The sequence below is a fragment of the Semicossyphus pulcher genome, unplaced genomic scaffold (assembly GCF_022749685.1).
Source record: "Semicossyphus pulcher isolate SPU_LCO1_2020_fin unplaced genomic scaffold, fSemPul1.0.p SCAF_18, whole genome shotgun sequence".
Classification (NCBI taxonomy): Eukaryota; Metazoa; Chordata; class Actinopteri; order Labriformes; family Labridae; genus Semicossyphus; species Semicossyphus pulcher.
In genome coordinates this window covers 24668503-24685821 of record NW_027211691.1, presented here as the reverse complement: position 1 = coordinate 24685821, position 17319 = coordinate 24668503, and the positions used below count along the sequence as shown (strand labels likewise).

General features: G+C 39.5%; 2 protein-coding genes across 2 annotated transcripts; one reads left to right on the top strand and one right to left on the bottom strand.

Annotated features, from left to right (window-relative positions):
* The first annotated feature begins 1206 nt into the window (after positions 1–1206).
* On the top strand, positions 1207–8514 carry apoob (apolipoprotein O, b). Its single transcript, XM_069667278.1, has 9 exons — positions 1207–1239; positions 1617–1727; positions 2144–2266; positions 2951–2983; positions 3297–3351; positions 3562–3657; positions 3868–3959; positions 5589–5678; positions 5794–8514. Exons 1-9 carry the CDS (start codon positions 1222–1224, stop codon positions 5830–5832), a joined length of 657 nt encoding a protein of 218 aa, XP_069523379.1. The 5' UTR covers positions 1207–1221; the 3' UTR covers positions 5833–8514.
* Positions 8515–12730: 4216 nt separating this feature from the next.
* LOC138596086 (diamine acetyltransferase 1-like) lies at positions 12731–15640 on the bottom strand. The gene is made up of 6 exons (XM_069667683.1): positions 15402–15640; positions 14605–14656; positions 14438–14518; positions 13542–13643; positions 13410–13450; positions 12731–13223 (listed from the first exon to the last, which is right to left on the bottom strand). The coding sequence occupies exons 1-6, from the start codon at positions 15462–15464 to the stop codon at positions 13047–13049; spliced, it is 516 nt and encodes a 171-aa protein (XP_069523784.1). The 5' UTR covers positions 15465–15640; the 3' UTR covers positions 12731–13046.
* Positions 15641–17319: the final 1679 nt, after the last annotated feature.

Sequence of the window (17319 nt, the reverse complement as noted above, 5' to 3'; positions counted from 1 at the left end):
TCTTCCTGTTTTCTGAAGTCTTATTTTTCCATTTTTTGCACTTTTTTAACTTAATTTTTGACTCCAGAAACTTCAGAAGGATCACAAGTGGTAAACACACCAAGCTCACACTGTCAGAGGCAAGTTTGATGGGAAAAAACGGGCCTCTTTAACTTCTGTCACTGTACTGTGCAGCTGATACCATCATCATCATCATCATCATCATCGTCGTCACATCTGCTGCTCCTCCTCCTCCTCCTTCTCTTCTTCCGCCTCCTCCTCCTCTCATGTTGCTGTTAAAAGAAGAAACGTGTAACCGATAAAGTACTACTGTCCTGATTTGAGGCACATTCAGTCATAGCGCAGCATCCTTTAGTCCACCAGTCTTCAGTCTGTCGGTAGGAAAACAGAATAGAGGATTAATAAAGAAAAAAAAAACATACCTTGCTACAACGACTGTATCCGAAAAAGAAAGTAAAATCAGATTAACATATCTTATAATCTGAGTAGAAACTCTTTGGAAACGATTTGTAACTTCTTTCCAGAAATAAATGTTCATATTGGTCGACTTTCAGACGGCTGCATGAGTGTTTTTCTACCTGTGTGTGTCTCTTTATGACTCTCCTTTATCTCTTCTCTCTTGTTATAGTGTTATAACAGTACATATGTGTCTCCACAGATACAGTATTCTTTCAACACAAACATGCTGTATCAATTAAACTACTTGTACTTTAATATATTTAACATTTTATGCTTCTTGCCTCTATTCCTCTACATTTTTTTTACAGTTTTATTTACTACATAAGCAGATTCATACAACTGATACAAAATATAGATAAAGTAACACATCAGGAATTATACATGTCAAGTTACCCAGAGGTACACAAGTTAATAAATAAACTCAGCCTTATTCAATTTCATCATTACAGTGATGAACAGTTTATCTCTAATTATGTTCTGTTAATTAAATATACATTATAAAAAAATGGGCCATCCTGTGTTATGAAAACGTTATACTTTATGTATAGTCTGATAAACATGTCTAATTATATTAAACTTCATAGATTAATTGTATATAAAGATGTCTATAAATTTAATGTATAAATAGATATGTATAAACAGTCTATGGGTTCTGCTCACTTTAAAATCTACGCCTTGTTTCGAAGGAGTGAATTGCGCATGCGCCTTTTGGTTTGTCACACCTCCGGCTTGCCGTTGAAAGCGAATGTCTACTGGACGAAAATGTCATACGTGAAGCTGGTAACTATCCCTTACGAATGTCACATTTTAAAATGAAAATAAACGTACTTCCTAGGCAGTGGTTGTAATGTGTTTAAACATAGGCTTATTGTGCTATATGCTAAAGTTTAACAACAAATAGTGAAACGATGCTTACTTAGACTCTGCTAACCTTAGCATGTTGCTAGCAGCTGCGGCTAACAGGTCAGGCGTATGCTCTTCTAACCTCTTTTTTTTCAACACTCATATTGTTATGTCTTCGTTATCGTCCTCTTGTACTTTATAGTGTCTTTATTTGTGTTTCAAGTTTTTAAACTAACAATACAGTCTGATTTAGCGCTTCAATAGTTAGCTTAGGCGTTACTGACAGTTTGTGTGATATGCCGGTGTGCCGCCAGGTGTCGCTGTGTGTCGGAGCTCCGGGGCTGACGGGCCTGCTGTGTGGTTCGGTGTTGGCTGCCAGTGAGGTGAAGAAGAAGAGCCCAACGCCTGTCCTGAGCATCGATGAGGTGGGTAAATAAACAAGTTACAGAACCGTTCCAAACCTCAACATAGTTTATATGTACATTAACATAAATTTAAATTAGAAGGAAAAGGAGCAAATCTAATAATTTCTAAAAACTGTAGTAAAGAATGAATTATCCATTATTAAAATCTTTCAGTTGTAATAGTATAATCTGTATAAAGTTATTTTTTTAATTAAGTGTAGCTGTCAGGTGAATGCAGTGTAAGGTGTATAAACTGCCATTAAAAGAAAAGACACAAGTACAGCACAAGTACCTCATAACAGTTATGTTTCAGTGCCAATGTTTATTTTGGAGTCTTTTATTGGTCATAATTGGTTTATACTTGTGGGTTACATGGAACACAGAGTAAGCTCGATATTGACACATTTCTAAAACATTAACCATGTTTCTCATTTCAGCTGCCGTCTTTGTACACCAGCCCCGAGGCAGGGGCTCAGTTTGTGGAGCCTGATGCGGGGCAGTTGGAGCAGAGCGTCGCATCGCTGAGGAAATGGGCAGAACCGTACACTAACCAGTGTCAGGTGTGTTCATATCTGATGGTGTCTGATCCTGTCAGCTTCCCTTCAGGACAAGTGTCAACAAAAGACACTGAATGAAAGCATAAGGATTTCTGGGTTCCTCATCTGATGGGACATTTTGTTTTTCTCAGCCTTCATCAAACATAATAATTCCTGATAGTTTTGAGCTTCTCAGGCAAAGGAGGATTTTGGAAAGAAAGACATTAAGAGCAGTCATACTTACAATCCTGGTTTCATTAAAACCAGTTAACTTCTAGCTGCTATCAGTACAAATATTGAGGTCAAACCTTTCATATAGGTTTATACCGGACACATGATTTAGGAGATTTTGTTTACAACCATCCAGAAGCCCAAACTTTCCTCCTCACACTTGGATAAGACAGTGGCATCCTCTTCTGTTCAGTAACTCTGCAGTTTTTCCTACAGATGTGTAATGTCATGTTGTGGCTCGGCTGTTCAGACTTCTCTACCATCACTGCATGCTTGTTGTACCTTTTTATCACCTCTCCTGGTTTTAATGATATTTCTCAAAGGAAGCTTTAAAAAAGGAAAGGAGGGGAAAATAAATGAAGCTAGTTTCATTCTGTTTTGTGATTGAGTTTTAACTGTGATTTAAAAGGTGCGGTACATTAAATTCTGTAGAAATATATGAATTTAAACTAACTGTTTTCTCTCTTTTATTTGCAGCAAACGAGCCAGGCTGCAATGGAGAAAGTGGAGGTAAGTGACGTATCAGAAAACTAGTTTTTAAGGCTGTTGTAGAAAACATGGTTACTTATCTTATGTAAGGTTGTTTGAAAATACAATACCATTACCTACACCAGAATGACTCAAAAAAGGTATCTGGTGATCTGTGAACACATACAACAAACAATTCGGCGGACCTTTAAGTATTTCTTTTGGGATATAAAAGTGCTTTTAAAAGAACATTTTGAATAAGTCAGAGCATGTGGCTCCATAAACCTGCAGAGAGGCTGCCATCAGGTGAAAGTAACCTGCTCATCTGTCTCTCTCTGTGTCTGCTTGTCTTCAGCAAGTGTACAGGACTGTGGAGCCCACAGTCACCACCTCCATTACAGCAGTCACAGGTGAGAACATATTTTAATCAGTTCATGATGTAATGTTGTATTTGGTATGTGGCCCGTTGCTTTGTGTTTTTGTGAGCCTCTGCAGACTTTCAAAGTGTTTTAAAAGGGAAGCTGTTACAAACCACCTTATTACAGGTATACTTAATTAAAAGAACATTTAATAACGATGTTAACTCGTTTAATTTTCCCACCTTTCATTGTATTTGTCAGATGTGTACCAGTTCCTCAGTGACCCTCCTCCTGACCTCTACCCCAGTGTAGCCGCGGTTGGCTTCTCCGGCTTCCTGGGACTTTATTTGGCCAAAGGTAAACTCAACTCAAACACACACACTGACCTGCATTTCTTCACAGAGACGAATGAGGTCAAAGGCCGCAGACGAGAGGCTGATAGCGAGTGAGCAGGAGACGATACGTGGTTCTCTTACACGAGCAAAGAAACTAATCAAAGATTAACAGGACAAAGTCTGTTTATCAGTCTGTAGCTCAGCTGTCAGTTTGTGACATTCTGTCTTTCAGGCTCCAAAGTGAAGCGCCTGGTCTTTCCAGTGGGACTGATGGCTCTGAGTGCCTCCATGTTTTACCCTCAGCAGGCTGCGACCTTACTGAAGGTGTGTCATTAATCATCTCCTATAAACAAGGTTACACAACAGAAACTGAAAATCTTGAGTCTCTATTCACAGATTCTACATAGAAATGTAGAATCTGTATGCAGGGACTTTTTAGTACAGGAAGTGTCCTGTTTTCCATTTGTAGTACGCTTGTAGTCTGAGTAATATTGACCAATCACGTATCAGCAGGCTGCGGCGTATGCAGGAAAAACCGTCCTGACAAAGCTTCATGTTGTTCCTAATCTGCATCATGATGTAGTTCTTTCAGCAAACTGAAGAGCCGTTAATTAAAGTCGATCACAAGAAAATCTGTTTCTGTTTGGGCTTCATCCCGCTGCAGTGAGCCAGAGTGCAGCCTCTGTGTAACTTCCTGTTTACAGTGAGACTGAGACTCAGCACAGACAGATGAACGGGCGCTCCTCCGGGGGATGGGACGAACCGAGAGATGATTTCACTTCACTTTGATCTGGACTGTAAACAATGCAGCGCACAGTCGTGGCTGGAAGGCCTGCAAAATTCGCCGTCACTCCCAGAGGATATATTGATGTCTGACGATAGCCAATGAGTTCCAAGATCGGGGTTACACATATGTAAAGCAGCTTTTCCACAACAACTAGTTGTTACTTAGAGTATTGTTGTAACTTACCATTGTGTTGCAACCCCTTTTATTTTGGTAATGTTATTGTATTAAACACCACTTAGTTACAATCAACGTTACAGCTCGGCTAACTTTGATCTTACACAACTGGTACAACAAACTGCAGCATGCATGGCTGGGATATGTTAAACGTGTGATTTACGCTAAGTTGTAAATCTCTTTGCTGATGTGTTTAGTTGGAATTTACCAACATTTTATACAAATATATTCACTTTTTTAGAATTTTAATCTTTCACTTTTGGTCCAAAACCCAAAGTTTCAGTTATAAACGATGTCATTTACACGTCTGGATACTGCACCTCTACACAGAGAGAAAAGGTTACACCTTTAAATCTGTTCTCACCTCTTTGTACTGAAATACACTCGGGAAACTGCTGTCAAAGCAGGAACAGGCACAAACGCCTGCTTTATGGCTCATTATATTTTTAGGTGCCAATGATACTCGGTTGGTATTTGTTAGAAAGACCAGTTGAACCAGAAAGGTCAGTTTTCAACAGGAAAGTGGAAAATCCCAGCCTGACGCTGACCCTGCAGCTCTGACCGACCTCACGTAGATTAAAACTTTCCAGGCAGGTCTCATGCTTTAGTTTGTGTCACGGTGTTTGTTTGATCTGTGACTCGTTTCCTCTGAGGGAAGGGTCGTTCTTTTCCTGCAGGAAGTCCTGGCTGTGAATTGTGTTTCTAATTTCCACTCTTGTCTGGGTCATTTTTTCACCGGAGAGCCTGAACACAGAAATACAAATACACAAAGGAAACACAGACACACCTTGTTAGGGTCACACGCGGGCTCACAACACATTCACAGATGAAACGAGCCGGGCGGGGCGCAGATATGAAAACACACGAGCTGACGAGATAAAGGGGGAGATGTTCAACCTCTTGTTTGCAAGTCAGAGCATCTCTATGAGCCGCTAACTGTGGCGAACGATGTGTTTGATCAGCTGATGATGTTTCTTTTGTGTCTCCACCAGGTGAGTCGGGACTCTGCGTACACCTGGGCTCAGCAGGGACGAGCCAGCCTGGAGACTCTTTGGAAAGATCCACCGTTTGGGAAGAAGAAGGTGAGACATCAGGCGGATTTTCTGCCAGTAATTAGAATTGTTTAATTTCTCTGTACGTTGATGTTTATCGTCGTTTTCCTGCATGTTTAAGCTTTTGTGTCTTTTTTTTTTTTAGAAGAAAGAGCGAACAGAGAGCAACGACACGACCAGCTGAGACGACATGAAGACGAGACATTCCCCATCCAGTAACACACACTCACACCTGTAGATTACCTGTATTATTCACACAACCAATCACCCAGAACCACAGATCAGGACCTTTTTTAATTTATTTCATATATCTCAGAAACTTTGGGATAAAAGTGTGTTGAATGTGCCATCCCCTCTCCCACCTCCTCCTGAGTCATTCCACCACCTGTTCCCAGAAGCACGTTTGCTCATTTTTCCGTCCATATTCCAGTTTTCCAGTCTGACTCCGTGAATCTGCTTCTTGGAACAGTCCTCAGCTCTCCCCCTCCTCTGTAATCATTCCTAGCTACTCCTTTGTTGACCTTAGCGCTTCAAGTTTCTGTTTTTGAGAAAGTGAAACTGGCACAGTGTCACATCATATCTGCCAACAGCACATTTATTGCAACATGACTCCAAGGACGGACTCAGAGACAAGGAACCTTCACTACTCAATAAGAGAGTTAAACATGTCATATGCCAAGCAAAAATGCTAAACGATGATCTTACAGTCTGAATATCTTTGTGTGTTTCTGACATTTTATGGACCAAATCAAGAGTTTAAAGAGTTTATTTGCAGCCTTATTGGTAAAGTGACCACTGATATAACATACTTATTTAAACAGTCTTATAGTTAATTTATGTTTTTACGTTTTAAAAATATTTTTGATTTCATAAGTAACAGATTTTAGAGGATTCTGCGGCTCTTGCAAAGATGTGCGCTTAATATTGTAGTTCTTAATTGAGTTGTGACCAGCTCAGGTTGGCTTTCAAATATTACATGCTAGAATGTACTTAATTTGTTAAAGGAGCAGCTCTCCCCTGGAAACAGCCTCTGTCAGTCACAGCTGGTGTTCTCTGTAATCGATAGAAGCAATAATATTTGAAATTGGCGCCATAGCTGTGGAGAAAGTTGTACAAACAGCTCGTGGTTTCGCCCATTCTACATTCCTACAACACCCAGCATGCATTGCGCCCCTCCCTCTGAAACGGCCCAGCAAGAGACGCTGGAGTTAAATACTCCCGTTTTCGCTGCAGGCAACGGCTCAGAGCGGGACAGGATCTGAAATACAAAGAGAATATACCGGTGGATCGTCTGAAACATCTTCAGGTCTGCAGTCGACATTTCAAACCTGATGATTCTGAACGAGACGTGACATCGGAGGCGGCGTGATAGATTGAGGAAGTGTAGTTTAGCGAGCTCCCTGCCTCCACCAGATGACGTGTTTTCTGTAGTCTGGTGGAGGTTTTTCAGAGGCCCGTTGGATAAGCGGATATCGTGTTTCAAAGGAACAGATGGAAATTGTATTTTTTCCCTACCATAAGTTCATTAGCTCCCCATAATAGCATGATAGGACTGAGGTTGAAAATTGGTGAACTGGTCCTTTTAAGAGTATTAAAGTTGTTTAATCTAAAATAGTTTGACTGACATTTTGGGAAATACACTTATTGAATTTCTTACTGAGGTTTAGATGAGAAGATTGATTCCACTCTCACATATGTAGGGTTAATGCAAAGCTTTTAGCCAACCACTAGTTAGCTTAGCCTAGCTTAACCACAACTTGCCTGGCTCTTTTGAAAGGACTACTAGCACCTGTAAGTAAGAGATAATGTGATGTGTGCAGAGAGTGATGCAGGACTCTTGTCTCACTTTGAAAGAGTTTATTTAAGTAGGCTCGTTTTCTCACAGACCTCGGATCGGGACAAGCTACCTGTTACCCCTTGTTTCCAGTCTCTATGCTATGCTAGGCTCGGCTAGGCTCACCAGCTGGCTTAGCAAATTGTAAAGTTTGAAAGAAAGCCAATTAGTCTGTTTCCCACAATGAGTAACTATTCCTTTGAGCATTTTTGTCCACAAAATGAAGTGCTGATTTTTAAACATTACACAACACAGAGACGGCTGCCACAAGCTAACGTGAGTCCTCTGATATCTTATGTGGCATCTGCTCAAAAAGAGCTAATGCTACTTATCTTTTATCGTTTGTTGTTGTCACGTGCAGCTTCAACAGAGTAATATCTCAATGAAGATCATTCAGTGTGATCACTTACATTGTAAATTCTTTGTTTTAAACATATTTATTTCCCCAGATGTTGTATTCATGCTGCAGTGTGATGCTAATAATAATACTATGCTGCAGTGAAGGACTAAGTACTCTGTGTATACTTATGAATGAACTGAATGAGAATATGTTTATCGTCATGGTCTAAAAATGCACTGTAAGAGGTTTTGTCTTAATATGTTATTAAAGGAACGCTGTTCTTCTCCTGTTATTTAACCAAACATACTTTTATTTAGTGTTATAATGGATAAGTACATCCGCAGGCGAGTTAAGAGCTATAAATCGACACTACACCACAGGACAGACACTTGACTGGGACAGACTGGTGTCCAGTGCTGAACACCTCAATGCTGCAGACCCTCATTCCTCTGAGGGAATTTGTCTTGCTTGTATTTATGATGATAATAATAATTAATTTGTGTGGCTGTGTGTGATGATATTCTATGTGAATGGATTGTCTCGTTGTGGTGTGTTTATGTAGAAAGAAATACTGATGTCAGTTAAACTTCCTGCATAAATAAAGGTTAACTAACCACATGGACCTAATGCGGTCAGCCACAAACTAGGTTTTGACCTCTTGTATTAATAGGGACATCTTTGTCTCATGAGCTGTGAGGAATAAGAAACTAACGTGTGTTCCTTTAAATACAGAAACTAATCTGTGTTATGATCTGTGTTACTGAGCTGAATGCTAGTGTGAGTAATTACTATGCCTTATCTCAGCGCTCAAACTTTTGGAACACCGTCGCGCTCGTCAATGTCACTTCTCCCTCACCGAGCAATCACTATCAGGAAGGGGCGGGACCTACGATATCAATTTTGTCAACAACAATGGCGGAGGAGGAGCTAATCCTTTCGTTTGTACAATTTCCAGGTGTGGTGCTACTGCTAATGTCATTCCTTTCAACCGTTTTTTATGTTTTCTTTGTAAGATTTCCTTGAATAAAAGCACATATTAAGCAAACAGCGATTTAAAGCCGACTTGCGGTCACTACCAAGGGAAGCGGAAGTGCCGCCACACAACTTTGGTAACCTAGCAACAGTGAGCGCCGGTGAGAAGCGCTCTGAAACTGAGGTCGTGGGCTCCGCCAGCGTAAAAAACCCGAGGCTCTTAATCACTATTTGCTAGGTTCAACTGATTGTTAAAAGTTTTAAAATGGGTGGACAATGAAAGACAAGAAAACAAATCTCACCGATGGATTAATAAAGTAAAATGTCTCTCTGTCGCTGTCAGCAGCTGCTTGTTGTTTGAGCCTCGGCAGCAGGAAGCGGTACAGACTGATCATGTATGCAGAGGTCATCGACCTGTTATTGAGGTTTAGGAAACCACTGCAGCTCTTCCTCATATACACACAGAACGTTCACTGCTGAATGTGACACATTACATGCAGCTGAACAGACTTTTGTCTTATACTAAAAATTCCTGTCTAATTTGATTTCCTCTGTTTTCCTTTTTCTTCGTCTGGTTTTGATTTATTTAGGACGCTGATGTAACTTTATTCAGACAAACATGATGTAACTCTGCTGTTTGACTTTTTGTACTGAGTCACAGAAGGGCCATAAAGAAATACATCTAGCCTAGATCTAGAGAGAAAAAAGAATGAATACGATTTTAACAAAAATCTGAATACAAAAAGAGATTTTTTTCATTTCTTTATTTCTGTATATATTTTTATTATGTCTTTTAGAAATACCCGCCTATTGAGCCAGTTGATTGACAGCATGGCTCTTCGTTTAGTTACAAAATCAATAGTGAAAATATAAATAATATAGGCTACATAATGCAATACTAAGAGCTAAAATGCTACAAATATATTTTTGATGTACAGAAAAATATAATTTCTTTGCATAAAATGAACACATACAGTATATTTCTTAAAATATATTTATACAGACATAAAATAAATAAATGTCAGTAGATGAAATACTTATTTGATTTTTTATTTATATTTATTTATTTATTTATTCTTTACCTATTTTCACATTTTCTATCTTGTTCTTTTGCATATTTATGGCCTTTTATATTATATCTATTATTATTTCAGTGAAATGTTGAAAAGTTAATAAGGGTTTATTTGCCTTAACATCTTAAAAAAAGTTTTTGAAACAGCGTGAGACCGTTTGCAGTCCTGTGAGAGGCCAGATCATCTGTTTCCTATTTTAAGGTACATTTACCAAAATGTGAGGCATTTATGACGCCGTATTTCAGTCACAGACAGAAAAAGAAGAATTACAAAGCACAACGAACATCATGTGAGCGTTCCTGTTCCTTTTATGTTCTATAAGTGGTTTTTGTTCCTCTTTCAGTTGCACTCACCAAGTTGCTGCAAAAGTGTCTGAAGGTTTTCTCACATCTTTTCACAGCTCTGTGGAAAGTTCCCACAGTAAACACAACAACGCTGTTCCTGTAGAGGTTTTAATGACTCATACATGATGCTAAGACATCATACACTTTTATTTTAAGTTTCCATCAAGGGGGAATTGTTAGAGATGTTTTTAACTCTTTCTAGTTTCAGGTTTTTAGTCAGTCTGCGATGATCTGAGTCAATATACAATTGGTTGTTAACATGGATCAGATGCTGCATGTGAAGGGCAGAAGATGTTTGATCGGCACTTTAAAGGGCATGTTAAAGAAGCAGGTCGGTAGGCCGCAGTAAGTGTCAAACATGGCATTTATAAAAATATAACCAAACACAAGCAGAAGTTAAAGTGCGAAAAGCAAAGGTGATATAAAAACTGAAGACCAAAGCTGCTCGCTGCTCGCTGCTGTGAACCAGGCGGAGTTTAAAAACCTGACACTGGGCCCTGTTTGAAAACATCTGTGACCTTTTCACCCTCGCATAACTGGAACTTTCCATCGGCTCAGGTTAAAAGTAGGCTTTTGCAAATCTTTGAAAGGAAACTGAGCAACGACTAAATAAATATTCAATTCATATAATAAATATTAAATTAAATTAAAGATATAAACCACAAAAATACACTGCTTTCGTTATGAAGCTAGGTTTACTTAAAAACAGGAGCAGCCATGAGTGTTATTGAGGTCATTCGCACATTAACTGACTTTCTTATTGTTATTGTAATGCTAACATTCCTGTTATTATGCAAGTGTGTTATTCGGTTTCAACATACCTGCTTGCTGATCAAACTTTATGATAATGATGCTGTTGATGGAGGTAATTAAGTCATGTAAGGACAAAAGTTAGACACAAATTATAACAGTTGGACCCTTGATTACACTCACTGACCTGTAAGAAGATTTGTCGTGACACCACCATGTGAATGTTTAACCAGACACAGAGTTTAACAATTCAACATAAACAAAACCCTTAATGGGGTCAAAGGTCAGAGATGTATTATGTCTACAGTTAAAAAACAGCTTTGGTCTCTTATCTCAGCACACAAACGCTCCCATAGTTAACCCTGTTAAGGCGTTGAACTTCTTTTGAGGTCACACCCAAAGAGACGTTTGTTTTCTTTCATTGCTCAACTCTGCAAAACTCGTGTCGTGACAAGAGCGTTATAGAAGAAAACAAGCGACAGTTGCTCTTACATAAAGTTGTTGTCAGGCCATTAAAACAAGACTAAAAGTTGTGTTGACTGTCAAAAGGGCCTTCACACTTCTAATGAAAAACTTCTGATGAACTTTTAACCTTATGAACTTTGGAGGAACTTTGTGAACCCGATCCCAGAGCTTCTGCGTAAACCTGCAAAACATCTCTTGGTCCAAGACTCCGTTTATTTCAGTTATTATCGATTTATGCCGGTAATCATCCTTTAAATCCCACATTCATACAGCCGCCGTCAAACGTTCTGTTGGTTTAAACTCCAAGAATTCGTTTTTCAATTTATAAATGTTGATTTGGAGGTTTTCTTGCAGACTGTAACATTGGGGACGCTCCCTTATTATTGCAGAGCTTGGAAAGGGAATGTAAACAGTTCATAGGTTTATTGAAGGCAAGTTTCCACAGCAGAGTAGATCAGATTAAAGGGCATCAGTAGGAAAAGTCGACCTACAAACTGAAATTGTGGATTAAAATGTTTTTTACTTTTGCATGTTACGTTTCTTTTCTGTTCTGAGTCTGTAATCCCCGCAACTATCCGATAACTCTTATGCACAATTTAAAGCAAGAAAATGAGACTTTGAGGAGCAAAAACATTTCAGAGAACTGTCAGAGCTAACTTTAGCTCGCTAACACACAGCATGACCTATTTAGTCTGAAGAGTTACACACAGTAGGTCATGTAGAATACTGCAAACACTTCTGACCTGACAGTTGACCGAATAATGATTTAACTAAAAATCTATCTAGCAAAATAACACCTGTCTCAATATAAAAACACTTTGCTAATAATAGAAATTGTATGATTACATTAAGCAGCTTTGGTTAGCATTGTCATAACAAAAGCTGAAGAGACCTTTGGCTGAGATCGTTTTGATAAATTAACCTTGAAACCTAAAGCAAACACACGAGAAGTCCTTAAAGGGCGTCTAGAAATGTTAACAAAGTCTACAGGACCAAAAGCTCCAGAGCAGCTGCTAAGTGTACGAGGAGAGATTTTATTTGTGGAAGGCTGACGTCCAACCTTAATCTAAACCTGCTAACTCTTCCATTTGTTGTGATGACATTGACATCTGTTTCTATGTGTCAGCCCTGTGTTTGACTGGCGATCCGTCCAGGTGTAACCCCGCCTCTCGCCCAATGACAGCTGGAATCGGCTCCAGCCCCCCCCCCGCCCATGACCCATAGAGATGATGGATAGAATTGTAACACCAACTGATTTACAGGGCGAACCTCCAGTGAAAGGATGAGGCGACGAGAGACCGACGTGTCATCAGTTATTGTTTTATTGCAAACTTAAGTGACATTAGCTTCTCCCGCACATTAAGAGCACCAATAACAACAAAGATTAATTAATATGAAATAAGGAAAAAAGTAAGTGATTCCGAGCGAGAGAAGAAAAGCATATTAAGCTTGTGAACTACAAACAGAATCGTGTAAATGTGATGAAATAAAGAATTCCCCTTTTTAAAGAGCTGAACTGAGAGAAAAACCGAGCAGTCAGACGCAGAGGTTAAACTCTCTCTCATCTCTGGTCAGACCCTCTTGTTTCCTCTTCCTCCCCCGTGCTCCACCGGGCTGCCATCACTCCTCGGTCGGAGTGGCCATCTTGATGAGGCTGTTCTTGTCGAACCTGAAGAGCCTCCAGCCCTCCTCCTGAGAGAGATCCTCGGCACCGCGACGCTTGTAGAACTGGACTGACGGCTCGTTGTTCTCCGCGACCACGAACATCATGCCAGTGCAGCGCGTCTTCATCGCCAGCTGGAAGGGGAATGAGAGCAGAGGTTAAAATGTGGAGGAGGGCCGTCACAACAAAGCAGTGTAGGACAAGTTACACTAACTTATCTCTTCTGTTCAAGTCAACTACACTAAAACCTACATTTCCCATAATGCTCAACTGTGACAGACACTGTGCTGTAAGACCTTTAGTTCAGTTAAAATACTCACATTACTGAGGTGCCGCAGGAGCCCCGAGCCGATGCCCAGACCTGGAACGAGAGAGAGGGGAAAAAACAGCTTAGCAATAAAGAAGAAGAAACCAAGAAGCGCTTAAACGTGGACATGACAGGGTAATCTTACCTCTGTACTGGTCCATCACGTAGAATTCCTCCAGGTACAGCTGTTTGCCGACCCAGGGGTCATACGTGAAGTAGTACATGGCAAACCCGACCACCTTCAGGCCTGGAGAGACAAAAGAGACAAGGATGAAACAACATCCTGCTGCTGTTCATATTTAATATAATACATTTATGATTAAATACATATTTATAATATCTATATATATCAGAGGTGTCTGTGTTTGCCTTAGTATACAACATGAACAAACCTCCGGATATTCAAATTAAAAAGGTGCTGCAAGCCTGGACACAAATTTTACAGCTACGTCATTTTCCACCTGACTGATAACATGAAAGTAAAAAATAATCCTCCTATTTTCAACTAATCATCTGTAGCTGGAAAAAGTGTAATCCTCTGATTCAATCTGAAGCCATGTGTCACGTTCCTATATTAAGCAGGATGTATACTATAGATGGCATGTTCACAAAAAGAGTGAACTCCTGCAGCGAAGCAGCTGCAGTGAGAGTCTGACTCATTTACAGGAAGCACAAACTATACATGCGCCTTTCGGTAACACTCAGTCCGAGCAGATGGTGGAAACAGCACCGTCATAAGCTCAAATTTAGACATGTTAAGCTGTGAGTCGAGATCATTAAACAAATTTAAACAAATCTTTTTAGAAATGTGACAGTGATAGCAACAGTGAGGATGTGAACACTTAAAACTCTTTAGTGGCAGACAGTGGAAAAATACAGAGATACTAAAGCTGTATTTCAACATGTCAATCACCAGGTAACTTGTTTTAAAAAGGTCTGAACCCCCTGAGCCGGTTTGTGTCACCTGATCTCGATCACACGGCTGGTGACGGAGTTACAGGTTTACAGCCAGGTGTAAAGAGGAAGTGAGAAGGTTCATACCGTCACTGCTGTCCTCTCCTTGGATTTCAGAGATGATACAATGGTAAAACGGGGTTTCACCAAATCCATCCTCAAGGAGGTCTGCAAGGAATAAAAAAGTTTAAACATGATACAAAGATCACTTCTATTTAACAGTTTAATATAAATAAGTTGCATCAGAGGCTCACCTTTTTCAGTCAGTGTCACCTGGTGCTCCATCTCCTCGTATTTTGCAAGTTCCTTGGACAAGAAAGAAGGAAACAGCATGTTAGCATTTATAAGATAAATGCTGCATATTTTGAGTTCACGTATTCCTTAGCTGCTTATACAGATTTAAAGATGTTAATATATACCCCGATAAGCCGTGTTATGTTAGTATACAACTACTAATACTATTTTAACTTTTGACCGTTGCTTAGACAAAACAAACAGGTCTCGAAATTAGTGATGTGGTTTTCTAACTTTGAGTTTTGTGGACTGAATGTTACTTTATTATTCAAAACAATTGTTAAATCATCAGTTTGGAGATCTTTGTGCAAGTTGTACGCCAAGTCAGTAAGTACAACGCTGTAACAACATCACATCAGGGTCAACCGTGGTAAGAACATAATCTGAACGTTAGGCTTACCATATATGGGAAACCGGAAATGAGTCGTCTAACCGTAAACAAAGGCCTACAGCACTAATCTCACACTCGGACATCCTCCGGACATTTCCTCACGGCCACTTTATTACTGTTAGACCGTGTGAAACATCGTTCAGGCGCTGTTTTACTTTAACTGTCGATGTTGTTAGAAGTAGTGATACAATAGAGCCCAAGTTCACGGAGAGTTCAAGGCTAATCAACATTAAGCTAACCATAAAATGTCTTGTTTAACTCAATTCAATCCATGCGGTCGTTATGTAGGTCGTAAATCACATCGAGCAATATCATTTTAATGGAGTTTACGACCACATTTAGAGTGTGTTCTGGTCCTAGGCCTACCTTCACCAGTCGTAATATATCAGGCACGTCTTTGGGTTCAGCTTTCCGTAATTTATACTCCATTTTCTTCTTTTACTCTTTTTTCCTCTCGTTAGAAGTCCTCTGTATGTGAAGTGAAATATTAATTGTTTCTTCATTCGCTTCAGAGTGGCTTTTTCCCCACAGTCAGCCTCGAGTCCGGACGCGTTTGTCGAATCAAGAACATCCAGTAGGTATCACCCTCGGCTGGGTCGCTGCCGTTCAACTGTGCTCTCCTTTGTTTACATCGCTGTATTTATAACCGGCTCGCGCTGGAATGCGATTGGCCATCCCCCACAGTTCTCAGATTACTGACCAATCAGCGACACCCTCTGGCAAGTTCTTATCCAATTAGGGAAGAAGGTATGTTCACGTACGGTTCTGTTTCATTCTGTTACCTGATCTTTGTTTTTGACGGCCAAGGTAGAAACTTGAAAAAGTTTTGTCTTACCTACAGATAACTATTCCACACTGAAAAATCAGCAATTTGCAATAATACGTTTCGATTTGTATTTGACTCCAGTGGTTAAAAAAAGGCAGATAAATAAGTCAAATGTTCTCAAAAATAAAATGGAAAATTTTAAGATGTTAAAAACATATTGTGTAAGGCTGTGTGTGTTGCAAGGAGGAGACAGATTACACACCTTTTAAGGTGTGTTCAACCCAAATACAGCACAGGTAGTTTAACACACCCAATTTTCCACCCCTCACAGGCATCAAGGTTAGGTAAGGCTAGGGTAGATCACTGTTACAACCCAAGGGGGGTATAAACATTCAGTCCTAGAGCTAAAGCAGTACCTCAAATGTAGGCATTGCACAGTAGTAAGGTGAGGGGACAGGTAAGAGACGTTCTTTTCCAAAAGATAATGCTGCAGAGGTATTCTGACTTTTTAGTCACTAGAAGTTCTTGAGGTTTTAAAAAACAAAAACACTGGATCCTGAACGTTGCATAATGAAAACAATAGCACCTTCAATGCACACATGTTTTAAACACATCCAGTTTGAAACTGCTTCTTTGTATTTCCTGCTTGGGTTGTTAGTTGTGTGTTCTTCGTGTTCACTGTGGGCGTTGTGTTTCGGACCTTCTCTTGTTGTTGAGTGTGATTGAATTTCCACGTCAGGACATGGATTGGATTAGTACAGGCTGTACACTCTTGTGGTGTGTATCAGCAGTTTGCATTAGGGCTGGGAATCACCAGTGGCCTCATGATTCAGTACAGTTACGATTATCAGGGCTATGATTTGATTATCAAATGATTCATGTTGCATCACAATTTCTTATTAGATCCCATTCAATACATAGTGATCAGATTATTTTTACACCAGTTCATGTAACATTGCTAAACATTGTTGTTACACTTCATGGTTAAAAACAATAATAGAATGAACTTCAGTGACTGACTGGGTTTAAACTGACACATGATGCAAGCAAAATTAACAGGTTCAAAGCACAGAAGAGCAGACAAAGAGAATTTTGCACATTGATACAGAATTACAAAAGAAAGAATCCCAATTACTTCCATTATCTATTATTTATTCTTCCCTTAGTTTGCATGCTGATATAAAAAGTTACAGATTTCATTAACATCAAGACAACTGATTTTTTTAAAAACATCTGTCGTTAACAACCTCTTGAGTGGATAGAGTAATGTGAAACTCTGGATGGTAATAAAGCAGCTTTGAAGGCTCACTATAATCAGTGCTACAGCAGGTCTTCAGAGTACATGTGATTTTTAAAACAAGGCTCCCAAAAAGAGGTTTCAAGTTAATAACTTATAACCGATCTATTAAAATTACACCATTAAAGTGACTCAATGTGTAATATACCAGCCAGTTTTATTCTAAAATCAAACATTTATTTTGTCTCATATTTCAGGGTTGTCTTCATTCTTTTAATGAC

Bases quoted from the DNA above. Each gene is read 5' to 3' on its own strand.
- LOC138596086 (XM_069667683.1), bottom strand. From the start codon at position 15,464: ATGGAGTATAAATTACGGAAAGCTGAACCCAAAGACGTGCCTGATATA. The intron at 14,657-15,401 runs GTAGGCCTAGGA...TTCTTGTCCAAG, and splicing joins ATATATTACGACTGGTGAAG to GAACTTGCAAAATACGAGGA. The intron at 13,644-14,437 runs GTATGAACCTTC...TTGTCTCTCCAG, and splicing joins AGGAGAGGACAGCAGTGACG to GCCTGAAGGTGGTCGGGTTT.
- apoob (XM_069667278.1), top strand. The intron at 2,267-2,950 runs GTGTGTTCATAT...TTTTATTTGCAG, and splicing joins CGTACACTAACCAGTGTCAG to CAAACGAGCCAGGCTGCAAT. The intron at 3,658-3,867 runs GTAAACTCAACT...TCTGTCTTTCAG, and splicing joins GGGACTTTATTTGGCCAAAG to GCTCCAAAGTGAAGCGCCTG.